The 27,223-nt window shown below is 41.2% G+C and overlaps 1 protein-coding gene across 1 annotated transcript in view; it reads left to right on the top strand.

The window, feature by feature from the left end:
• The window catches only part of GATB (glutamyl-tRNA amidotransferase subunit B), a 68,316-nt gene that overhangs the window by 28,249 nt on the left and 12,844 nt on the right, over nt 1-27,223 (top strand). Inside the window, exons 3-9 of the mRNA XM_084626283.1 lie at nt 10,578-10,691; nt 14,650-14,848; nt 15,907-16,029; nt 18,760-18,873; nt 19,580-19,664; nt 21,447-21,491; nt 23,097-23,286. Of these exons, the coding sequence (XP_084482409.1) occupies nt 10,578-10,691; nt 14,650-14,848; nt 15,907-16,029; nt 18,760-18,873; nt 19,580-19,664; nt 21,447-21,491; nt 23,097-23,286 (870 nt within the window). The remainder of the gene's footprint in view (nt 1-10,577; nt 10,692-14,649; nt 14,849-15,906; nt 16,030-18,759; nt 18,874-19,579; nt 19,665-21,446; nt 21,492-23,096; nt 23,287-27,223) is intronic.

Genomic DNA, 27,223 nt, shown 5'->3' with positions numbered 1-27,223 from the left:
GGCCAAAGCAAGTTCGATATAACATGGTTTCACCTATAATGCGGTAAGATTTTTTTGGCTCCCGAGGACCACATTATATCGGGGTAGAGGTGTACTTAAATGATTTTATCTTGACACTGTCTCTTTAACAATCCTACTAGAAGTTGCCATCTTGACAGCTTCATGATGCAGAGTAGGATGGAGACAATACTGTACTTATTTGAAAGCACTGAAAATGTAAGCACTTCAAAATTATATTAAGATTGGTTGATTTGAGTTAGTTAAATCAATTATTAAATTAACCTGACCAAATTTTAAAAAATAGAACTTTATCTTAAAACAACTTAAGAGAGAGAGAAGGTGGGGGAGGTAATATCGTTATTGGACCAACTTCTGTTGGTGAAAGAGACAAACTTTTGAGCTACACAGATCTCTTCTTCCGGTCTGGGAAAGGTACTCAGAATGTCAGAGCTAAACACAAGGTTTAGCATAAGTAGTTAACGCACATTCTAAGGGGCCATGGAAGGTAAAGTGGTCCTGTTAACACCCTGGCAGTTATAGGACAAAAGGGGAGTGGGGTGTGTGTATGTGGGGAAGGCGGGTTAGTGGGTTACGGGTTGTTATAATAAGCCATAAATCCAGTGTCTTTATTAGGACCGTGATTTTTACTGTCTAGAAAAGACATGCATTTAACCTTCAGGCTTGTCTTTTGATAGTCTTCTGCAAGTTTCTTTTGAGGATGAGGACTGAGAGGTCAGACTTTGTGAAAAAGCATTTGCCCACGGGTTATGTGGTGTTTTTGTCTTATCATTTTTCTGTGTGATTCATTCAAGATCATAGTGATTGTCTGGGACATTTAGTGCACTGGATGAGGTACACCCACATTTGTGATAAGTATGTGTAGACCCATGTGATAAGCATGTGTAGGACCCATGGATCTTGAAAAATGTGTTGGAGGGGGGGAGTATTGATCATTACAGCAGTGGAGATACCTCTGCGGGTTTTGGAGCTGTTGTTCTGTCAGGCTCCGGTGCCGCTTCAAGTTGGCGTGTTCTGGTCTGTGGGGAGCTTGCTGTTGATGAGGGTAGGGAGTTGTTTGAAGGCCAGAAGAGGGGTTTGGGGAAAGATTTATTTCTGGATGTGGTCCCCATCAAGTACCTGGATATCATACAAGAAACCCAAAACAACTATTAAAACAGGCAGGCAAACAAACTAACAAAACCCCTGATGACAGTCATCCAGTACAAAAACAAAAGTATAACAGACTACAACAACTCCACAAACCACAGAACTTCACCTCCAGGATAAGCCAGGGCACCAGAACCCACCACATGGATACTACACAAAACCATGACATCATCAGTTTATCAAGAGTGCCCCTTACCAGAGCTGAATTCTCTCTACTCTCCAAGGGACTGAACTTCAGCCCCACCTCTGAACCTGATACCATACTAACATGTCGAGAACTAGAAGAATTCTTTTGCCAACTCCACCTCAAGAATTCTTTCACAGCAATGATGACATCACCCACAACTACCACGTCCCCACTGACAGGCATCAGAAAAAAGAATGATCTGACTGGACACCCCACAGTGGATGAACCCACACTCTTGATCATTACATTGATGGCTTCAGGAAAAATATTGACTGTGAAATCTTGAATAAACATCACTCACACCAGAATCTCTCCACCGCTGAGAGAACAGCTATACAATCCATGAAATCCAACCACCAGATAGTGATTAAACCAGTGGACAAAGGGGGTGCCATCATAATTCTCAACTGTGATGACTATGTCAATAAGGACAATTGACAACTTTCTGACAGCATTTATTACAGAGAACTCAAAGAAGACCCCGCACCATAATGCACAAGGATTTAAGGATATCAGATCCTTCCCCAAACAACAACAAGAGAAATTCTATAACCTCATCTCCCATGAACCTATCCCAGGGATCTTCCACAAGATTCCCAAGATGTATAAACAAGGGAACCCAAGCAGACCTATCATATCTGGCCTTGGCACTTTTACTGAAGGAATATCAGGACTCAGAAACCATCCTCAAACCACTCACCACAAAAATGGCCAGCTTCCTCCAGGACACAACTGATTTGCTCCAGAAACTTCACAACATTAACAACCTCCCTCAGAACACTATCTTTGCCATCATGGGTGTCACCTCCCTATTAACACCAAAATCCCTCTCAATGACAGCATCACTGCCTGCCTCATATACCTACAAGATAATGGACAACCCTCAGATATCCACTCCAAACACATCACCAAACTCATCCATTTCATCCTCACCCATAACAATTTTACATTCAACATGCACTTTGTCCCAAACCATGGGAATAGGATGGCTCCCCAATATGCCAAACTTTTCATGGGCCACCTGGAGGAGGAATTTCTGAACAAATGCACCATGGGAACAATGACAGGTTTCAGAGTAACAGCCGTGTAGCCCACGAAAGCTTATGCTCTAATAAATTTGTTAATCTCTAAGGTGCCACAAGTACTCTTGTTCTTTTCATAGAAACGATATACCTGAGATACGTTGATGATATTTTCATCCTCTGGACAGATGACCTAAACTCCCTCATAGATTTCCACCCCAACTTCAACAACCACCACTGCATCCATCCATCAAACTGTGCCTAAAACACTCCAGCATGAGCATCAACTTCCTGGACACCACGAATCAGCTTCAACAACGGAACCGTACAGATAACTTTATACAAGAAACGCACGTATCACCACACCTGCCTTCACAGATCCAGTAAACCGCACCAAAAAGTCGGTTATCTATAGCCTGTCCTTCTGATACCACAGAATATACTCCAAAGAAAAAGTCCAGGATACACAATTTAACACACTTAAAACTGCCTTCACCAAACAATTTTCTCTGTTCTATTCTGAAGCTGCTGGAAGGTAGAATGCTGCAATAATAAATAGACTGCTTCCAGTGGGAGAGAAAGAAGCCCTAATTCACTGATGTCTGATTTCACTTACGTCTGATCTTTGTTGGGAGTTGATGTCATTCAGCATCTCTTAGGATTGAGGTCTGCATGGAGGAAACTCTGAAAGAAATGTCTAAAAATGGTTTCTGAATATCCACATGTGCAGACATCTGTGTATTCCCCATTCCACCCCACCTTCTGTTGTATGCTAATATCTATGTAATAAACAGTAGGGTTGTAATCAATTGACTACACCCTGATCTTGCATCAGCAAGGCATCTATACATATGAGTAAATTCATTCCTATTCAGCAAACCATTTAAATCCGCTCATAAATCCTATTGAAGTCAGTGGGATTAAGCATATTTTTAAGTGCTTGGCTGAAACAGGACCCTGGTCTCTGACTCAGATCCCCTGTGTTGTACTCAGTATGAGATATCAAAAATCTATTGGCAAATACCTCTGTCATCAGTTGCTCTGATTTGCCTCTAACTCTTTGGGTATGTCTACACAGCAAAAACAAACCAAACCATGGCTGACCCGGGCTCTTGGGGCTCAGGCTGTGGGGCTGTTTCATTGCTGTGTAGACTTCCAGGCTCGGGCTGGACTTCTGAGTTCTGAAGGAACTCAAATGTGAAATTGCAGAACTACTAATTAGTTTGTAACCTATCATTTCAATCAGCTTACATACCAAATGACTGGATGATAGCTAATGTGACGCCAATTTTTAAAAAAGGCTCCACAGGTGATCCCGGCAATTACAGGCTGGAAAGCCTGACATCAGAACTAGGAAAACTGGTTGAAACTATAGTAAAGAACAAAATTGTGAGACACATAGATTAACATAATTTGTTGGGGGAAGAGTCAACATGGTTTTTGTAAAGGGAAATCATGCCTCATAAATCTGCTAGAATTCTTTGAGGGGGTCAACAAGCATGTGGACAGGGGGGATCCCAGTGGATATAGTGTACTTAGATTTTCAGAAAGCCTTTGACATGGTCCCTCACCGAAGGCTCTTAAGCAAAGTAAGCTGTCATGGAATAAGAGGAAAGGTCCTCTATCTAAACTCCTACATGCCACAAGGGGCTACAACAGTGGTACCCTTAACTCACCTAACAATATTGTTAATCTATTCAACCACACAGTTAGCCCGGCAGAAGAGTCTATCCTATCTAGGAGACTCTTTCTGTCCCACCACCCCCACACACATGATACCGTTCTGTGGTGATCTGGAAGCCTACTTTCCCGTCTCCAACTCAAGGAATATTTTCAACACACCACTGAACAGAGCACTGACCTGCATGAACCCTCTTACCAACACTACAAGAAGAAGAATTCTGCGTGGACTCTTCCTGACAGTCGAAATGACAGACTGGACTTCTACATAGTGTTTCCGCAGATGTGCACAGGGTGAAATTGTGAACAAACAGCATCACTTGCCCCATAACCTCAGCTGTACAGAATGCAACGCCATCCACAGACTCAGAGACAACTCTGACATTATAATTATAGGGGCTGACAAAGGAGGTGCTGCAGTCGTCATGAACAGGTTGGATTATGAACAGCAAGCTGCCAGGCAAGTCTCCAACACCACATTCTACAGGCCACTATCCCCTGATCCCACTGAGGAGTACCAAAAGAAACTAACTATCTGCTCAAGAAACTCCCTGCTGCAGCACGGGAACAAACCTACACAGATACACCCCTAGAGCCCCAACCAGGGGTATTCTATCTGCTACCCAATATTCATAAACCTGGAAATCCTGGATGCCCCATCATCTCAGGCATTGGCACTCTTGAAGCAGCATTATCTGGCTATTTGGACTCTCTCATAGAATCATAGAATATCAGAGTTGGAAGGAACCTCAGGAGGTCATCTAGTCCACCCCCCTACTCAAAGCAGGACCAATCCCCAACTAAATCATCCCCGCCAGGGCTTTGTCAAGCCTGACCTTAAAAACATCTAAGGAAGGAGATTCCACCACCTCCCTAGGTAACGCATTCCAGTGTTTCACCACCCTCCTAGTGAAAGTTTTTCCTGATATCCAACCTAAACCTCCCGCACTGCAACTCGAGACCATTACTCTTTGTTCTGTCATCTGCTACCACTGCGAACAGTCTAGATCCATCCTCTTTGGAACCCCCTTTCAGGTAGTTGAAAGCAGCTATCAAATCCCCCCTCATTCTTCTCTTCTGCAGGCTAAACAATCCCAGCTCCCTCAGCCTCTCCTCATAAATCATGTGTTCCAGTCCCCTAATCATTTTTGTTGCCCTCCGCTGGACATTTTCCAATTTTTCCACATCCTTCTTGTAGTGTGGGGCCCAAAATTGGACACAGTACTCCAGATGAGGCCTCACCAATGTCGAATAGAGGGGAACGATCACGTCCCTCGATCTGCTAGCAAGCCCCTACGTGTACATCCCAAAATGCCATTGGCCTTCTTGGCAACAAAGGCACACTGTTGACTCATATCCAGCTTCTCGTCCACTGTAACCCCTAGGTCCTTTTCTGCAGAACTGCTGCCAAGCCATTCGGTCCCTAGTCTGTAGCGGTGCATGGGATTCTTCCGTCCTAAGTGCAGGACTCTGCACTTGTCCTTATTGAACCTCATCAGATTTCTTTTGTCCCAATCCTCTAATTTGTTTAGGGTCCTCTGTATCCTATCCCTACCCTACAGCGTATCTACCTCTCCTCCCAGTTTAGTGTCATCTGCAAACTTGTTGAGGGTGCAATCCACACCATCCTCCAGATCATTAATGAAGATATTGAACAAAACCGGCCCGAGGACCGACCCTTGGGGCACTCCGCTTGATACCGGCTGCCAACTAGACATGGAGCCATTGATCACTACCCGTTGAGCTCGACAATCTAGCCAACTTTCTATCTACCTTATAGTCCATTCATCCAGCCCATACTTCTTTAACTTACTGGCAAGAATACTGTGGGAGACCATGTCAAAAGTTTTGCTAAAGTCAAGGAACAAAACATCCACCGCTTTCCCCTCATCCACAGAGCCAGTTATCTCGTCATAGAAGGCAATTAGATTAGTCAGGTGTGACTTGCCCTTGGTGAATCCATGCTGACTGTTCCTGATCACTTTCCTCTCCTCTAAGTGCTTCAGAATTGATTCCTTGAGGACCTCTCCTCAGACCCTACGCTACCAGCACTCCCAGATATCTTTGAGACACCACTGACTTCCTGAGGAAACTACAATGCATTGGTGATCTTCCTGAAAACACCATCCTGGCCACCATGGATGCAGAAGCTCTTTACACAGATATTCCACATGAGGATGGACTACAAGCTGTCAGGAACAGTATCCCTGATGAGGCCACAGCACACCTTGTGGCTGAGCTTTGTGACTTTGTCCTCACCCACAACCATTTCAGATTTGGGTACAACTTATACCTTCAAGTCAGTGGCACTGCTATGGGTACCCACATGGCCCCACAGGATGCCAACATTTTCATGGCTGACTTAGAACAATGCTTCTCAGCTCTTGTCCCCTAGTTCCCCTCCTCTAGTTACGCTATATTGATGACATCATCATGTGGACCAATGGAAAGGAGGCCCTTGAAGAATTCCACCTGAATTTAAATAATTTCCACTTCACCATGAACCTCAGCCTGGACCAGTGTTATGCTTATAAGAAGCACATGGGATCTTTTTCAGGGGAAACGGCAATATGCCACGTTTATTGAAGATACAACAATTAGCATATGCATTTTCAGTCACACCACACACACACTGTCCTGCCAGTCAATGTTATAGTTACCAGTCCAGAGTCCAGATCAATCTAGTGGCCAGCTAGGTTGATCATGGGTAGGGAAAAGCTGGGTTCTGTCGGTCACAACACGATGCTTTGGGGAAGCCTTGGCAGGACAAACCCAAACTTTCATGGCAAAGCACCCTGTTTATATAGTGATTTTCCTTCATTGGAGCCAATGAGTTTTGCACCGTCATGCTGTAATCAATTGTTGTTTGACAAGTGCTTGTTTTCTTAAATTGTCCTTCTCATCCTTGTTCTTTCATCAAGTTCCTCAGGGCATTATCCCATGCTGGTTTTGATCACTGCTGTCTTGTCCCCGTGATAGGTGCCTGTCTCATCTTTAGAGTCATCAATCTGCCCTCCTCTGAGATTTCAATAGGGACATGTTGCAGCCTCCTGGCGCACTTGCATCTGTCTCCGGTTCCTCCCTAGAACATCTGGTTCAGCGATGGACTTCACACTTCTCTCTTAACACATATTCCTCATTCACACACACAACAGAATTAATGTACACAACATTTTGAACAGGAACATCAAATTGCAATGCAAAAGAAAACAATCATGGCATTCTTTTACTTATTTTAAAATGCTAAACCTACAACAAATTGGTGACCCTCAAAGGTGTGTTACTGCCTTGAGATCAGTCCAGAAACAGATTCTGGCTGATGTATCTCTACCAATGTCCCATTAGGCCATTCAAAAAGGGTGGCTGGCAGGATATGATCAAATCATACACCAATACATTTAATACATGCTACATTATTATTCTTTATCCTTCATTCTAAATTATATAAAATACAAACATAAAATCCTACTACTACACCAGTCCACACAAGAGATCCACTTTCTGGATATTACAGTGCTAATAAGTGATGGTCTCATAAACACCACCCTATACCGGAAACCTACTGACTGCTATACTTACCTACATGCCTCCAGCTTCCATCCAGGACACATCATACGATCCATTGTCTACAGCCAAGCTCTAAGATACTACCACATTTGCTCTAATCCCTCAGACAGACAAACACCTACAAGATCTCTATCAAGCATTCTTAAAACTACAACACCTACCTGGGGAAGTGAGGAAACAGATTGACAGAGCAAGACGGGTACCTGGAAGTCACCTACCCAACAAGGAAAATAACAGAACACCACTGGCCATCATGTACGGCCCCCAGCTAAAACCTCTCCAACGCATCTTCAACTATCTACAACCTATCCTGGAAAACTATCCCCCACTCTCACAGGCCTTGGGAGGCAGGCCAATCCTCGCTTACAGACAGCCCCCCAACCTGAAATAAATACTCACCAGCAACTACACACCACACCACAGAAACATTAACTCAGGAACCAATCCCTGTAACAAACTCTGTTGCCTTCTCTGTCCCCATATCTACTTTAGTGACAACGTAATAGGACCCAGCCACACCAACAGGGGCTTATTCACCTGTACATCTACTAATGTGATATATTTCAGAGTAACAGCTGTGTTAGTCTGTATTCGCAAAAAGAAAGGAGTACTTGTGGCACCTTAGAGACTAACCAATTTATTTGAGCGTGAGCTTTCGTGAGCTACAGCTCACTTCATCGGCATCCGATGAAGTGAGCTGTAGCTCACGAAAGCTCACGCTCAAATAAATTGGTTAGTCTCTAAGGTGCCACAAGTACTCCTTTTCTTAATGTGATCTGTGCCAGCAATGCCCCTCTGCCATGTACATTGGCCAAACTGGACAGTCTCTATGTACAAGGATAAATAGACACAAATCAGACCTCAGAAATGGTAACATACAGAAGCCAGTAGGAGAACACTTCAACCTCCCTGGACACTCAATAACAGATTTAAAAGTAGCCATTCTTTAACAAAAAACTTCAAAAACAGACTTCAAAGAGAAACTGCAGAGCTACAATTCATTTGCAAACTTAACACCATCAATTTGGCCTTGAATAGGGACTGGGAGTGGCTGTCTCACTACATAAGCAATTTTCCCTCTCTTGGTATTGACCCCTCCTTATCAATTATCATCATCATCATCACATCCACCCTGACTGAACTGGCCTTCTCTTCATGTGCCAGGATATATTTATGCCAGTATCTGTAATTTTTACTCCATGCATCTGAAGAAGTGGGTTTTTTTACCCATAAAAGCGGAAATCCAAATAAATCTGTTAGTCTTTAAGGTGCCACCGGGCTCCTCGTTGTTTTTGTGGTCCTTTCATGGATTGTAAACTGGTTAAAAAATAGGAGACAAAGGGTAGGAATAAATGGTCAGCTTTCAGAATGGAGAGAGGTAAATAGTGGTGTCCCCCAGGGGTCTGTATGGGACCAGTCCTTTTCAACATATTCATAAATGATCTCGAAAAAAGGGGTAAACAGGGAGGTGGCAAAATTTGCAGATGATAAAAAACTACTCATGATAGCTAAGTCCCAGGCAGACTGCAAAGAGCTACAAAAGGATTTCTCAAAACTGGGTGACTGGGCAACAAAATGGCAGGTGAAATTCAATGTTGATAAATGCAAAGTAATGCACATTGGAAAACATAATCCCAACTATACATATAAAATGATGGAGTCTAAATTAGCTGTTACCACTCAAGAAAGAGATCTTGGCATCATTGTGGATAGTTCTCTGAAAACATCCACTCAATGTGCAGCAGCAGTCAAAAAAGCGAACAGAATATTGGGAATCATTAAGAAAAGGATAGATAATAAGACAGAAAAAATCATATTGCCTCTATATAAATCCATGGTATGCCCACATCTTGAATACTGTGTGCTGATGTGGTCATCCCATCTCAATCAATCAATCAATACTTATATACAATAAATAAATAAATATTGGAATTGGAAAAGGTTCAGAAAAGGCCAACAAAAATTATTAGGGGTATGGAATGGCTGCCATATGAAGACAGATTAATCAGACTGGGACTTTTCATCTTGGAAAAGAGAGATGACTAAGGGGATATGATAGAGGTCTATAAAATCATGATTGGTGTGGAGAAAGTAAATAAGGAAGTGTTATTTACACTTTCTCATAACACAAGAACTAGGGGCCACCAAATTAAATTAATAGGCAGCAGGTTTAAAACAAAAGGAATTATTTCTTCATACCACACACAGTCAACCTGTGGAACTCTTTGCCAGAGGATATTGTGAAGGCCAAGACTATAACAGGGTTCAAAAAAGAACTAGATAAATTCATGGAGCACAGGTCCATCAGTGGCTGTTAGCCAGGATGGCAGGGATGATGCCCTTAGCCTCTGTTTGCCAGAAGCTGGGAATGAGTGACAGTGGATGGATCACTTGATGGTTACCTGTTCGTTCCCTCTGGGACACCTGGCATTAGCCACTGTTGGAAGACAGGATACTGGACTAGATGGACCTTTGGTCTGACCCAGTATGGCCGTTCTTATGACCCTCCTACCCTGCAGGGCCTAGAGTCCAGGCTCCAGCTTGAGCCCGGAAGTCTACACAGAAGTGAAACAGCCTGAGCCTCATGAGCCCAAGTCAGCCAGCACAGGTCAGCTGCGGGTTTTTTCTTTGCTGTGTAGACATACCCTGTGAAGGTTTGGGGGTGTCAAGAGTACTGGTTATGTCTGCAAAAGTAGCAATCCAAAACACTGTGTGGCTTCTCATGCAGCATACAACGAAAACAACTGGATGGTTTTATTGTCCATATAAAACTTTGCTGATTTATAGCTGCTGCCAGACTGATGATGAATATGAGCTACCCACTCAAGAAAACAGAGATAATGCCTACTGAAGGCAAGCAAAATTGAATATACGCTCTGTATAAGGCAGCATGTGGGAGAAGCATTTGTTATATAATGCATATCTGAGTGAAATTGTGTGTCATGTTTCTTTAGGCTCTCAACAGGAGATGTGTAGAAGCAGCGGTGATGACAGGCCTCGCACTGAACTGCAGGATAAACAAGAAGTCTTTGTTTGACAGAAAACACTATTTCTATGCAGATCTGCCTGTAAGTATGCATTATGAAGTTGGTTCTACTATAGCTATAGAAAAGGATGAGTCTGGAGTAGGGCTGGGGGTAGCAAAGAGATGCTTTTTATGTTTTCAATCAGTGTTCTGCCCAAGCTAACAGGATGCTGCGTCAAGCCCGATGAATAGATAGCTATACCCTGGTGTTCACTGATTGAATATGATTGCCCTGATTGCTGACTCCTTGCTTAGCCTCACGATTCCAGTGGTTTTATGTAATTGAATTGGGAGATGGAGCTGCTGGGCCTGTACTTTCTCCATTCCTAGTATGAGCACTAATTGTCTGTTAGGGTAAAAGCAAACCAGTCTGATAATAGCCCTTCTTTTAAAATGAATGTGTAGCAAACACACATTACAATAATATAAACATCATAGCATCTCTTCTTTGTTTTTTGTTTTTGCTATTAAATTTAAGGACCTATAAATATCACATTTGCTTTTCAAACCTTCTAATCTTTGCCAGGATCTTGAATGAACTTAATAAATGTGCCTTTGCCACGTGCAGTAATAGATTTGGATACTGTAGATTGCTTTCATATTTGGAATAAACTGTCTTTGGAAGTGAGTTTGCACTTGACAAAGTGAAGTAATAATATGGAAATTAGTTGAGAGTCTGGTTTTACCTTTTTGACAACGTACAGCAGAGCTCAAGGACCTTATTTTTGTTTTAACAAAGTCACAGTTCTAACTTTAAAGATGGCCGTTCCCTCCATATATTTGTTCTGGATGTTGTTGAACATAAAAGTGGCCTGTAAAGGGAAAAATAATGGATTTGGTTCACTTTGCTTTTTTGAATTAAGAAGACTTGAATGCTTTGTCCTGCTTGTGTGTTACCCAAGAAAAATCAGGAATAGCAAATCTTATTTTCCCAGTTTTTCTTGGAGGTGTCCTTGGAGGTCCAGAGAATTAGGGAGGGAGTGTTCTTCAGGCCATAGATCAATGTGTAGAGGTGTTGAAATTTTAATTAAAGATTTTTTTCTCCCAACTGTTTTTTTCAGGCATTTGAGATTTTTTAAAAACATAAAACACAGAATTTTTAAATAAAATTCCATTTCCCCCCTCATTTGATGTCCTTGGAAGAAAGATGATATTATGGTTAATGCGTAGCTGGGATTCAGGAGATCTGGGTTCAATTTCCATCTCTGCTAGAAATGTCCTGTTTGTCCTTGGGCAAGTTGTTATCTCTGTGCCTCAGTTCCCCATCTATGAAATGGGCATAATGCTTCCCTACCTTTCTTGCAGGGGTGTTCTGAGGATAAAGTCATTAATATTTGTGAAGTACTTGAGCCCAGATCCACAAAGTAACTTAGGTGTTGTGATGCTTAAAGAGTCTCTGGACCAGATACTGAGCAACAGTGAGACTGACTCTGTAGCCTGGTGATTAGGGCACCCATGTGGGAGGAGGGAGACCTATGGTCCAGTTCCCCTGCTTCAATTACTATTTAATTATTTATACATAATGAAACAGCTGCAACAGGAGAGGTTGAGGGAGCCTCCCAGAATATCCCATATCTCAGAGGTTAGAGCACTCTCTTGAGAGGTAGGAGATCCCTGTTCAAATCCTTTCTTCTCCCTCAGGCAGACGGGGGAATTGAACCTGGGTTTCCCACATCCCAGATGAGTGCTCTAACGGTTGAGCTAAAAGTTGTAAGGTGGGTGCTGTTGGTGCTTGATTTTGAATGGGACCTCATCTGGTAGGCAGCCACTGAGCACACCTCCCATATTGGGCCCTCCAGGCAAAGTAGGCAGGCAAACATCTGTCTTCCCTGGGTTCATGGATAGCTCTGGGACTGGGCAGGAGATAAGCATCTAGATGCCTAAGAGGGAGGCAGCATTGTGCATACCCTGAGGCAGCAACATAGGTGTCTAGGTAACTTTACCCTAAGAACTTAGATACCAAGTGAATTTAGGCATCTAGAGGGTTAGGCAGCAGTGGAACAAGAGTTTTGTGGATTGCAATGGAGCCTAAAACTGGGACTTAAGCACCTACGTACCTGTGTGGATCTGGGCATTGCATGCTGTAGGGATGGAGGACGTATAAATACCTAGATAGATAGTTACTTTGGTTGTCAATACACTACTAATTCTGCAGTCATCATTGATAAATCTTCCTGATAAAAACAGTACATTCACAAGAGCTGAAATTCTAAACAAGCAGGAGAAAAAAGTAGAAACAAAAGAAGCCAAGCCCAGCTTTTCAAACTGGCTTTATGCATCACGAAGAGAAGAAAAAAGAAATCACAAACTCAATTGCCAATCACCTTTAGATTGTAGGTGGTTCTGCTCCTACATTAAAGAATGTTCAGACTTTCCTGGTGGTGATCACTCCACCAATAAAAAACTAACAGAAAAGAATGAAGCAGAGTAAAAATTAGTCCATCTGTTTTGAAAGAGAGAGCAATGGGAAGATGTATCTTCAGGTAGCATGTGTAGTACATAGGCACTGTGTTCTGCCACTACCTAATGGCTTATAGTACAGCATCTTCTAGTTAAATAAGCAGGGAAATTTGGGTCAAGAAGATACCTGACACATTCTATTAGCTTTAAACACACAGAATTCAGGATCTTCTAGCAGCTGGCATCTATAGTGTTGAGCACTGACTGTAAAATGCCCAGCCTGCATTTCGTAAAAGGCAGTCTTCTCAGGAGCCCTATAATAAGATACAGAGTTTAAGCTAATGAGCTGAATGGAATAGATAAAATAAATCCTGCTCTTAGGGTCGTTTGACAATGGGATTATTGTTATTCCTGAAAATGGGGCTTCGGATGGGAAATGGGATTCTTGTTGTTTATTGTCCCATGCCATTTGAGGCTTTAAAAAAAAAATCACTTAATGAGAAGCTGGGGGAGGCAGGAAAAGCTATATGCATAGATTATATTGAGCCTATAGAATGGAGTCAATTGTCTCGTTTTTATTATAGTGCTTAAAACTAGGTTTGGCAGAATTCAATTTTTTTTATAGTTTTGATGGATAATATCAATGTTTATTTTTCAGCATTTGTTTTGTTTTTATCGGTTTACATTTTCATGGCTGCATGAAATTATGGGGGTATCAGAGAATAGATACTTAATGACTAGACGTTGAGATTCAAAAAGCTAAAGCTTTATAGCTGTTAAAAATACAAATTGACAACATCACATGTCAAAATATACAAAGTAAATATCCTGAAATCAAACTCCAATAAGTTCTCCAGCAGCATTTTTCTTTCTTTGCCTATCTGAAATGTTGACTATCGTTGGTAGAAATATTTTTTTCTCAGTTCGTGTGCATACAGTGAAATTGATGTTTATTGATTAAAACTCTAATACTATACTACCAAGCGTATTTACAACTAGAAGGTTGCACACTTCACTGCTTATGTAGGCCAAGTTGTACACCCAGCTTGGCCCTTTCCCCTCCTCTCCAGCTGGGCCCCTCTCCCCTGCTAGTCAGGTCCAAACACTGTTGATTTTGGTGAAAATCAGAGAAGGCTGATTTTCCACTAAAACTAGGCTTCTGCAGTTTTTCGATTTTCACCAAAATCAGTAGGGTTCTGACCAGTGCAGGAGAGCAAGGGGCCCAGCCAGAGCGAGGGACAGGGATGAGGGGGGCCCTGGCTAGACCTCACCCCTGTGTCTAGACTGACTGTTCCCTTGTCACAGGCCTCTGTGTGAGGGGTCATTGCCTCCTCCCTGTATCCTGAGTGACCAAATGGCAATTTTAGTGGAAATCAGGCTTTTCTAGTTTTTCTGATTTTTCACCAACAGCAATAGAGCTCTGGCCAGAGTAGGAGTGACAGTCCCAGCTATTGGGGGTTGGGTGGGGGCTGGCATGTGGGGACAAGGGGCCTGGCTGAAAGGGCTGGGCCCAAGTGGGGCCAGTCTACCTTGGGACAAGAATTAAAATTATTGTTCATGTAAAACGACAATTCTGAACACAGACCTGATTCTGTATGCAGGCTGGCTATCAAATCACTCAGCAGAGACTTCCCGTTGCTGTGAATGGGAGTCTTTCATACAGCCTCTGTGTAGGGGGAAAAAAGAACCAGATGGTAACCAGGACTGTGAGGATCAAGCAGATCCAGCTGGAACAAGACAGCGGAAAGAGTCTTCACGATGACACAAGGAGCCAGACTCTCATTGACTTGAACAGGGCTGGTAGGCTTGGATCACTTTCTTATCCCCCGCAGTCTTTCTATGTATGGACTGAATATTTAAAACTAATTGGGGGATTGGGGGTGGAATCTGGTTTGTTGCTTTCAATAAATATTTTAAAATTTGACTTAAATGTAAAAAAAATTCCATATCTGGCTAATGTTCATCTTTTCTGGCCTGTTTGCTGATAACATAGTGGCACTGGCCAGTCAGAAGGCTAGTGGCTCAGTTTCTCAAACCTGTCTGCCAGCCAACTTCCAAATAAGACCTTTAACATATCAAGGGGGTATTCACTGGGACAGAGAAGCCACTTATGCTCCTGCAGCTGTAAGTGGTGTTTAAAAAGAGAGTGAAGACTCTGAATGAAGCAACGTGGCAGAACATGCACAGACGGCAGAGTGGGAGGCCAGTGCTTGAGTCAGAAATGGCTTTTAATTTTTAGCTTTTATAAAAACGATCACTTTCTCCATAAAGCTCTAAAATATCTATTGTATAAATCAAACCAACAAATCCATGTACCTAAATGCGTAGTTAGGTGCCTAAATACCTGGCCTGACTTTCAGAGATGGTGAGCATCCACAGCTGCCAGTGAAGTTGAGGGCTGCAGGTATTCATCACTGCTGAAAATCGAAACATTTAGCTATGTGCCTAACTATGGCTTTAGATGCCTAACTTTAGGCCCCACACTTGCAAATGTTGACTAATACCTTTACTCTAGGAAGCTGTAAGAAAACTGTGATTGCATTAATTTACCTGAATGTAATGAGAAAATGAAATTGGGAAATCAGATGGCCTGTTCTTAGGAACTCTCTCAGAAGAAAGGGAAATATTTTTTCCATCTGTTCCCTATGTCATCAAAGAGGGGAGTGTGTGGAAATGCCTTTAAGTTAAATCTTAGAAATAAAACAAAAAATATCCCCATTTGTACAGTTATTAAATAAAACATGATTTCCCAGTTTTCTCAAACAAACCCAAGTGCTTTCATGTGTTTAGCTTATTGCACTTTAATATGTCAAGATCAAAAGCTACTGCTGGGAATCTTGTTTCTCTCTCTCTGGTAGGTGTTGGCCTCATGGAGGTTGTCATGGAGCCTGATATGAGCTCTGGGGAAGAGGCAGCCGCAGCAGTCAGAGAGCTTCAGCTTATTCTTCAAACGCTTGGGAGCAGCCAGGCAATCATGGCAGGTAAAGGTGGGGGCAGGGCAATGTTCCCTCCAGTTAGTTGTAATTCTCTGCATTTGCAGGGGTAGTTTCACAGCTTCTGGTTATTTTGCTCTGTTGTTGCCTAACATTTAGCATTTTCTTAGTGCTGCTTCCTTTTAAAATTTTCAGTGTCTTTATAAGGTCAGCTATGCTTCAAGTATCTTTATGGGCCCAGCTTCCTCTGCAGCACTTGGATTTTTATACTGCCTCATACATCAATTTTACATGATAGACCAGGGCAGGAAGAAGTAGCGCAGTGTTCTTGTTATTTTTCACGTATTGTCTTTCTCTGCTCATCTTGCATGTACTTAACTGTGGATGGGAAACATTGTAACAGTGATTAGTAGTTGAGAGTGAAGGCTCCCGACACAGCTGATTGTGTAAGTTAAATTTTGGGTGTAAAATGATCATAAAACAGATGTTCAGCAGTGAACCAGTGATTTAACATCACCTTCAGCCCCTGAGGTAAGCAAGTGCAACTCCCAGTGAGTTCAGTCAGAGTTGTGCCTGCTCAGCCCAAAGTGGATTGTGACTCTGGGAATGTTGGGGAATGGTTCAGGTTTAATTTAAAATAATGGGTAATTAGTAGTTCTTAGATATTAAGCTCTTTGGGGCAGGTATCTTCATATGTATTTATGCAGGGGGACATTGATCCTTACTTAGGCTTCTGGGCACTACTGTAATAAACAGAACCTTTATCTTGTACCCTCCTGCTAGCTGCTTTTTCTGAGGCAACTTCCACTTCCACTGCCTCACAAGCTGATTGTCTTCACTTACACTAGTTTTACACTATTGTAACTCCAGTGGATTTACACCAGTGTTAGAGGAGACTCGGGCATTCGGTGGAGGTCACTCATTTTGCATACCTTCTGAATGCCAAATCAGCACGTTACTCTGCTACTTATACAGACTTTATGATATACAGTAACTTACTATCATCTTTCATTGCTGAATTTGGCCCTGAGACTTCCATTGGCGTCACACCAACGTATCCCACGTATTCTTTAAAGAAAGACCTGCCATGCTGGCAATATTTTTTCCCCAATATTATTAGATTTTAAACAAAATCGTTTTATTCAGGTGTGCTTAGTGATGTATTTTTTACTATGCTTTTCTCTTACTAGTGTTGTTTGTGTTTAGGTGAGGGTTTGCTCCCTCACATTTTATCTTCCTTCTACTTGCAAGTGCTGGGAAGACACATGCTGAATTCATCATTCATCGCTTTGCAACAAACTGCTTGAAAGCATGACTTTACTGCAAGATGATCAAATAGGAGATGAAGCTGGGCTGTGAGGGAGACAGCCTTTTTTAAAATAAACAGGCCCCAATTCTCTTTTCACTTATGCCTGGTTAATCCCATTCTCTTCTGACTAACAACAGTGAGAGAGTCAAACCCAGATCTTTGATAGCAGCAAAGTGAAGACAGAAGAATACTATTGACATATATTTCTTTTGTTACAAGTGTTCTCTTCTCCTCACCCCTAATGAAAAGTCTCCTTTAAAATGAATATTGGGGTCCCTTCTGTACCTCTCTTCTTCATTTGCCTTCTCAAGGAGTCTCCATCAATACAGAGAAGATTTACAAGATGACATCCATTCAGCTTTTACAGAATGGGCAAGGTCCACTTTTGCAAATTTGCATCGGCTATCCTGAATGGGCTCTAAGACTTTACACCTCTCTACAGATTTAATGCTGGGCTATTTACATTGTCTTCACTAGTGCTGTTGTATAAATATCAAATATTTGCTTCATTTTACAGCGTATTAATTTTAAGTTCAGATAAGGAGGAAGAGTAGAGAATGGGTTTCCTCTGATATAGCAAGAGTGATATGGGCTTATCATGTGAGAGATGTATGCCTATGTTTTTCTTTTCTTTATGCCTAATTTGACTATCTCAACAAATTCTCTGCATAGATGGATGTTTTGGAGGAATCTGGTAAAACAGAATTACCAGTGAGATTGTCAGACAGGCTCTCCTGGGAATTCTAGTCCACCCCTTGCCTTAGTGCACGTTTGCCCTCTGTGTAACTTTCTGTTTGCCTGTATATGTTATGTTTTTGTCAGTAAGGAAGGACTCAGAATCTCATGTGTTGAAGAAGAAGATTACAGTTGGTTGAGGGAGGAAAAAAACAAGTTTCTGACATTTTGCCCTTCAGCTTTAAATTCCCAAGGATGCTTCAATAAATCTACCCAGCATGACTGCTAAAGTCTTGTGCTCCATGGTAGAGCAGCATACAGCCATCAAGTAGTCATTTCAGGGGGTGTTTTCACACACTTTTGTCAGGGCAGAAAAATAAAAACTGGAATCTTGCAGCCTGCCTTTTTGTTTTTGTTTTTTGTTGTTGTTGTTAATTGCTGGTCTTTTAGGTGATTTACCTTAGTTCTGTCCTCCCTTTACAGGACATAACCTCTCTCCTAGAGTATGGTTTTAAGGACTATGTTTTTAAGGAGTATGGTTTTAAGCCCATGCACTTGCACTGTACAGGTGTCTTTGAGAAGAATCATGTCATTCCATTCCAAAAGGTAGTATTCTCAGAAAATTCAGTGATTGAAGATGGAGATTTAAAATAGAACCATAAATAGGAAGCTGTTATAAGGCAGCTGATCTCTTCCTGACCTCAGATCTTTTACAGTATAAACATCCTGTACATAACATGCTGCTTATTAACATATGCCAAGGTCATCTACTCTGATGATGTTTCCTTTTACAGAGGGTCAACTGAGAGTGGATGCCAATGTATCTGTTCATCACCCCGGAGAAGCTTACGGAGTAAGGACCGAAGTGAAGAATATCAATAGTGCACGATTCCTGGCAAGAGCAATAGGTAAATGTTATTTGCTCCTTTATTGAACTACAGTAGATACTTTTCATCTAGGTGACAGAACCAAGTATCACAAAATGTAATAGGTTTCAGTACAGGATACCGTAGGTATGTCAGCCACATTGGCTGGCAGTTTTATTGTGAAGTGACCCTCTGTCTTCAAGGAGAGTAAAGTGAATGATTCAGTATTTAGCATGTTCTGCTTTGATAGATGTTAGCAATACAGCAGCTCTGTGTCCTCAGATGAAGTTGATTGCTTTCCCAGGGCACGGTGTCTGGTGTGTGTGACGCGCAAAGGGCTTGCAGCTGCGGTATGGGTATGGGCAGGAAAGGAGAAACAACAGATCTCCCAAGAAAAAATGCAGGGAGATTGGATGGAGAGCTTCCACTCAACCCCTGATGTGATGATGGGAAAACTGCTTTGGCTGTACAGTTTAGCTGAAGTCTGGAGTGTCTGGAACTGGCTGTGGTGTGTGTATGTGGGGGGGACCAACCCCCGAGCCCTCCCTCCCGCAGGAACCAAATGTGTACACAAGAGTGCCAGAGAGAGGTCAGTTTTGCCAGTAATTGCATCCCTAATAGATTGCTTTTGGTTTCAGTAAGGTTCAAATAATCTTTCCATTTACTGCCTGGCAGTGAAGCATGCAGTAATGGGCGGTATAAAAATGCAGTGGGTGCAGTGTAACTCAGCTGAAATTTTTTTTGTCAGACTATGAAATCCAGAGGCAAATCAAGGAACTTGAAAATGGACAAACCGTTATGAATGAAACCAGAGCCTTTGATTACAAACTTGGGTGAGTTAATATTTTAGAGAGGTATTTGAAATAGCATCTTTGGAGTTCTAATGCTTTCTAGTGAGATGGTCACTGGTGTTAAAATGTCCTCTCTCCATTTCTGTTTGTTTGAATTACCATTCAGGAGTGTGGTCCCATCACAGGCATTAATTGTATTACAATAATGCCTAAAGGCCTCAACTGATGCCCGTTGTGCTAGGCACAGTCCCTTCTTTGAAAAGCTTTCAATTTAAATAGACAAGACAGGTTAAGCGTGGGAGGGGGAACAGGTACAGAACAGTGAAGTCACACAACAGTTCAGTGGCAGAGCTGGGAATAGAACCCTGACTGCCGGGCCCATATCCTATACACTAGACCATTCCATCTCTTCCCCATGTACTGCTCTCTTGCAAGCTATTGAAATTATTTAACAATTGCAGGATCCAGGTAAACTTATTTTAAGCCAGACAAAACTTCCACTAGAGTGTAGTGGGACTTTAGCCTGTGAAAGGCTGTAAGATTGGGCCCTATATGTTTCTGGTGCTATAGCATCAGGACCACCTGATGTATTTTCTTTACTCTCCCCTTTTTGTGGTGTGATAAATGAAGGGGGTGGGGGTAACTCCCTTTTATGGACACCCAGCCGGCCAGCCAGCAGCTATAAAATCCCTCTTAGTAGCTGTTCTTTAATTCCTCTACCTGTAAAGGGTTAAAAAGTCTCACTGCTATGCATAGGTAAAAGGAAGTGAGTGGGCAGCTGTCCAAAAGAGCCAATGGGAAGGCTCAATCTTTTTAAAATTGAAAAAAGACTCCTCTTTTGTCTGTCTTTTGCTGTTCTCCCGGGGAGAGGCGAACAGGGCAGCAGCCATGCTGTAAGATGCTTGGGCCAGGTATGAAAAATCATCAATATCCTACCTAGAAACGACTAATTTAAAACCGAAGACATGTAAGTAGATCAGGAAATGTCTAGGAAGAGAAGATTAGGTTTATCCCTTTTATTTCGTAATGGCTGTGGATTCCTCTGTGCTAACCCCAGGTGCTTTTGTTTTGCTTATAACCTTTAAGCTGGACCTCAAGAAAGCTATTTTTGGTGCTTAATCCTTGTAGTTGCTCTTTTAAAATCTAGCAATACCCTGAGTTTCCAGATGTAGTTTTTCTTTTTTTATTAATAAAATTTACTTTTTTACAGAACGGAATTGGATTTTTGTGTCTTAACAGGTTTGTGCACGTTGTTTAATTAGCTGGTGGCAACAGCTGATTTCCTTTTTTTTTTATTTCTTAGCTCTTCCCTGGAGGGGGGCGTGAAAGGGCTTGAGGGTACCCCACAGGAAGGAATTCTCAAGTGTGCCTTCCTGGGCTCTCAAAGGGGTTCTGCACTTGGGTGGTGGCAGCATCTACCAATCCAAGGTCAGAAAAAAGCTCTAACCTTGGGTGTTTAATACAAGCCTGGAGTGGCAAGTATTAATTTTTAGAATCCTTGCGGGCCTCCACCTTCTGCACTCGAAGTGCCAGAGTGGGGAATTAGCCTTAACATGTGGTTTTGTTTCTTTGCCATGTAGCACTAAAGTTAAATATTTGTAATATTGGGAGAAAATGATAAACTCTACATTGGGTTGTGTAGGGGGTAGAATTGGACTGCATACTGAGACACACATTTGCCTTGAACAGGCTTAATGAAGCTTTCTTGAGCTCCATGGTGTGAAGTTATTTGCCACAAAACTAGTTATGCAGAGGTACCAGTATGACTGGAGAAAGAGTAAGACCCATTATATTTAATATTTTACCCGTGTTGTCTTATTTTAGGTGTACGATACCAATGAGAGATAAAGAAGGAAAACAGGATTACCGGTAATGACGATCATTTTATTTCTAAAGTTAACTTTTATTCAAGAACTAAAAGCCTAGTTCACCTCTTGAATGCCCTCAACCTCCGTTGACTTCAGTGAGAGTCGAGGACACTGGATTCCTCTCAAAATCAGGTCCTTTTCACAGCAATTCAGATTTTGGGCTCCATCCTATCTATCCCTGCTGAAATCATTGGGGATGTTACTACATATTTGAGTTGGATTGTTGGTGGGCTCAGTTTATATGCTACAGGGTGATTGTGTAGTGGCATAATAACCATTTGGTGTAGTTTTAGGCATGTTTTGAGCTCAGTGAAGTCACTTCTTCTTTTTAAGCATTTACTGAGGAAAATTACAAATGTTCAGATTATGGGGTCTCATATAGCATGATGGCTTATCTCTTCTCCCATGAAAGGCAATGGATGTGTTGCTATTGACTTCAGTGAGAGAGCAGAATTAGACCAAGGCAGAGCACTTTTAAAAATTCCGCCCTATATTTACAAGTTTACAGATGAGCATTTGTGGAAATACAGCAGTAAGTATTATTTGGACAGAATGGATTTTCAGTTTTTGGCAGCTAGTGTGCTTGGGCAGCTGGGGGCTAATACGATAGCCTGGTTAGCCTTTGTTTCTGAGTGCACGGGTGTTAGCTTAAAAAAAAAAAAGTCTGTTTCATGAATTAATTCTCTAATATGTTAGTGTCAGGCCAGATCCTTATTTAACATGGCTAATATGTATAAGAAAATATTCAGGCAAATGTGGGTAGGAAGAGAGTCCAAGCTATTTCAGCTAAAGACGGACAAAACTTATATCAAGTTTTAAATTTGATTGTTTGTGTATTTTGTGAACTTATTTGTGTGCACTAAACGCCGAATCGAAATCCAACACATTAAACATGATTTCTTTTTAAGTTCAATAGGCTCAAAGGGTGTGTCTCAAAGGTGAAAGCAATTTTTTTTATGTTTTGAGATTTATCAGTCCATCATTTGTTCATGTCAGTATAAAGTTGCTGTTTGACTCTCAGTGCTTTTCTGATGGCTTGAATTCTGATGGCTTTGAGATCCTTTGTTCTTTGATGTTGTCACTCAGTTTTATTTACTATGACATCCTGCTGAGCATGGTAATTTTGCTTTTAACACAGCATGTGGTTTTATCAGCACTCCGCAGGTTAATATGAGAGAGGTTGCAACCTGCACAGAGAACTCCTGGCAGCTGGCTGTCAATATGCTTCTCTCCTGTCCAACCCATACTGCTTTGCTGGTCAGAATCACAATTCATGCACACCAACGAGAGCAATGGACTGCATCGACACGTAATATTTTGGGTGTCAAATTTTTTAAATTACCCTTTTTCTATTGCTGGTTGTTTGTTTGGCAAACAGTGATGGATAATCAGAGTGAAAATAGTGGCTGTGGACTGATTTTTTTCTCTATTTGACAGTAATATACTGAGCTGTGAAGTTTCAGTATCTTGGTCAGTTAAATCCAGTAATATCATTTCCAGAGGAACATTAAATTTTGCACACACATTTTACAGCCTGTTGTTGAGATGCTAAGGATTGTCTTGACTAAAAAATAACCCCAAATTCGTCTCTCTTCATTCTCCCCAGGTTCATGCCAGAGCCAAACCTCCCTCCATTGATTCTGTACGATACTAAATCATTGCCTGCTAATATGAACCATCAGCAAGTGGTGAATATTGATTGGATTCGGGAGAGGCTTCCTGATCTCCCCAGTGTGAAGAGAGTGAAGCTTGTTGAACAGTATGGGATTCTGCCTGAACATAGTTTCGCCTTATTGGTAGGTCTATTGATCGAGTGCTAAAATAAACCAAGAAACTTCAACGTTTCAGTGTTTAGAGAAAACGCACTGTAAAATGTCATATTAACCAGCTGTCAGCTGCCATGGATTTTTAAATTTGGAAATGTGTCTAACAGCTCTCTTAAATTGTACCTCCGTGCCAAATCCTTCAACCAGGCTCAGAAATAACATGTGCAGTTTGTTTCTATGAGAAGTGATTCCTGAGCAAATAGGGAGCTAACAAATTGCTAGTGAATGATGATCTCATCTCTCTCAAAGTGGACTCATTAACAATGCTGCAAGTGTACAACTTTTTGCTGACAAACTAAGTCTTGTCCATAAGTGCATGATCTTCACAGCAGGTATTGTTTTGTCTTTGTGTCTGGAACAGGGCCAAGTGCATTGTCCATGCTTAACAAAATAATAAATGACCATTGTTTTTGTAAAAAATGTACAATACCGAACATGGTGAAAACTTTGCCCCAAAAATGCAGTTGATAAGGAGGTGAGGGGGTTGTGTTTAAAATCTGGAAACCTCTGGAAGCCATCTAAAGACCATCCAGTCTCTTGAAAACAAATTACAGCATCCTTGTGCTCTTTCAATCCTTTTTGAATTGATCCAGCAGTGATGACTTTGTGTGTCAGTATTTAAATCAAATTTTACAGAAATCTCTTGAGAAGAAAGTGACTAGGAAGGTTCTTGCCTTACTGATGTTGCATCTTACTAGTGAGTCACAAGTTTTCCTCAGTCATAAGTCATGTAGAAGTCCTGTGGCTGTGAAGGTAGCAGTTGAGAGATGTTGATTAATGATGTTAAAGTGCTTTGCAGCCAGTGTTTCTCTCCACACATGTATAAGTAACTTCACCTCAGGAAAAATTCTCATTTATGAAAACAAATATGCTTTGATCGAAGGCAGTAAATGGACCCTCCTCCATTTCACCTCAGTAATCCTTTTTTAGCTAATCCTTTCTCCTCTTTTCTATTACATAGTCTCATCAGTGATGATGCAAGAGTCTTCTCCTCTGCAGCTCCAGCCATATGTAACTGCTAGCTCTTTGTCAACTCTCCTTCACTTTGCAGATCTCACTTGAAAACATATTTTTCCTTCCTTTTGCCTCTTAATTTCTCTCCTTTTGCAATTTGTTCTTTATAACTTAATTCTGAAGAAGATTTTGGATTGCTACTTGTGAGAAAGATGTACAAATACAAATGAATTGAAAGTAGATTTTCTTCAATAAATGAAGGGCGGGGAGGTCTCGTCTGCATTCTGGGTCTTTCTCCTTTTAGTGTAGATTAGGATGGCAGCATGTTTATTCTCTGTACAAATTCACTTATTTGACTCACTGGGTGAATAGTTAACCTTAATTCACCTGAAAATTATGTTTCCATTGCTGTTTTAAGCCTAACTCAGAACTACCGTAGATGGATGATAAGGCCAGATGCACAAATCTAAGAAACAGTCTTTCAAGTTACAGTACCCAAGAGTGTTCATTAAATAAATGGCAGTGGTAGAGGGATGCCTTCAAAATGCAGAATCTGTACTCTACCCCAACTTGTTAGTGTGAACATTATGCACAAAAATTCTGTTAAAATGTCAGGCTTCAAAATGAACATTAATTTCTTAGCTCACCATTGTATGAAGGTATTGCAGTAACTACTTGTGTGTGCTCCAGTGTGGAAGATTGTAGCTCCTGCAGGACCTAAGTACAACAGGATGAACTGAAATGGAAGGACATCCTTCACTTTGAATCTCCTTATTTCTGTGGTTTCTTAAACATGTATTGCCAAATTTTCAGCAGATTTTTATAATTGCAATAATTAACTGGGAGTATTTGTAGGAGCACATTTTACGCAGACAAAATCCCACATTTACACATGCATGTAGGCAGTTGGTCATGCCATCTGAGCAGCTAAGTGTTCAGTTACTCAACTTGTGCATGCAAGTTCAATCTCTCCAAACCAATAGGCCTGCAAATATTGCACCTGGAATTAATTGCACCTGCTGAGGCTTTGGCCACGGGTGGTGGTTAACATTTTGGCTTTCTTCCTGGTGGGTTTTTGTTTGTTTGGGTTTTGTTTGTTTTGCTTATTTATTGACGTGAGACTTTGGAGTTAATGTGCTGCCATAAAATAATAAAAAAAACATATTGACATCCAGAGGTCAGAGTCACTGAGGTATAGAAGTTATAGACGGAAAAGACCTATATGATCATTCATTCTCTTCCTCTACCAGCTCCCTCTAGTATCTATGCACACTCTAATATAGGTTACTGACATGTCTAAAGTACCCTACCATTCTAAAATACGGGTGTGTTAAGTAAGTGCTGAGTACTGCTGTCAGTATATGACCAGTTAAACGGCTTCTATGAGGTAGGTAAAGATCCAAAATATCCTTTGGTATGTTATCCAGTAACTGGCAGTAAGGAGATATTTGCTTTAAAGTGTAAATGTTTGTTATGGATACCTTCTCTGCCAGTATTCTCCATTATTTGAATTACACCTTGTTTTTTAGCCTGATACTTATGCAGCATTTTATATTCGTTGTATATGCTACAGTAACGTTAAAAATGTGTTTAATCTTCTCTTGTATCTGGGAATTTTTATCTCAATATATGCTAATCTTTTTAAGCTGATAGAAATGCAGAAGTACTTACTAAATGCAGTTAAGAAAACTGGAAGTTGTGGTGAAAACTAACTGTCTTATATTGAATAGCGAGGGATGAGAGCTAGGATTTTGGAGAAAATTGTTCTCAGTGTCGGTATCCAGTGTATAAGAGCTCAATAGCAAAACTGCCTGCCTGAGATGTTCCATAGGCTGACAAACATCTTCTCAGATAAATATTCCTAATAGAGTCACAGGATGATTTTGGTATTCCATGTTAGTGAATTTGGCTCGAGGAAAGTTGATCAGAATGCACAACTGGTCCAAACTAACTTCCAACAGTAGGGTAGTAAGGATGGTTGGAAATCAAAGGCTGATCAAGTATTTTCTATCATATAACAAATTGCAGGAACAATAAGGAAAATATTCCATTCATGTCACACTGATTCAATTTGGTTCAAGTTTTATTTTAATAAAGCACACGCTTTGTTTCACTCATCTTAGACTGGTACTGGTAAAGACGATACTAGGCAGATTTTCAAAAAACAAGCACAACGGAGTGGTTGCAAATATGTGCATTTCCATTTGAATATCTAGTAAGTGTGGGTCCGGCAATTTGGTTGAATGTATCCTGTATGAGCATTTTTTGGGCATACCTGCTCCACCCATGTTAAAAATGTGGTTGTAAAGGCCCACAGTATTTGCTAAGAAGGGGCATTAATACCTACTCACCTTTTTCCTGACTGAACTTCCAAGGTAATATTGTCTGTTTAGTAATCTTGTCATTTTAAGACTTAATATTCTACGCCTGTATTTGGAATAATGAGTCCTGAGGGCAATTAGAAAAATTACAGTATTTAGTAAGGGATCAATTAAATTAATAATTTTACTTGTATACAAAGTCCAGTAGCACAACTGAATTTGGGTTCTTCCCTTGATAAGTAAGAATGCCCACAATATCCACAGTCTTTTGGGGGTCTTTTGAGTTACGCACTACAGTTACTGAGCGATCATTCTCCAAGTGACAAACATCACAGCATCCATCAGATCCTGCCGTATCTCGTTTACTAAAAACAATCTCAGATTTCTTGTACACTTTAAAATTGAATCTGTGTCCCCCGATGCAATAAATTTCCAACACTGAGGGCCTTCATCAGAGTTGACTTGAAAAAACTAGAACAATAAAAATTCTGCTTCTTCTGGTCTGACCCATCCAAATCACCCAAGGATAGAAACAAGTCCATCTTATTCCAGCAGTCTGAAATGTGTCTGCAAGTTGGAGCATTAAATATTTCTAGGTGGCTTCAGAAAACCATTCCTTGGTAAACATAGCA

The sequence above is a fragment of the Lepidochelys olivacea genome (assembly GCF_965140295.1).
Source record: "Lepidochelys olivacea isolate rLepOli2 genome assembly, chromosome: 4".
Taxonomy (NCBI): Eukaryota; Metazoa; Chordata; order Testudines; family Cheloniidae; genus Lepidochelys; species Lepidochelys olivacea.
This window is presented reverse-complemented; position numbering and strand designations above follow the sequence as displayed.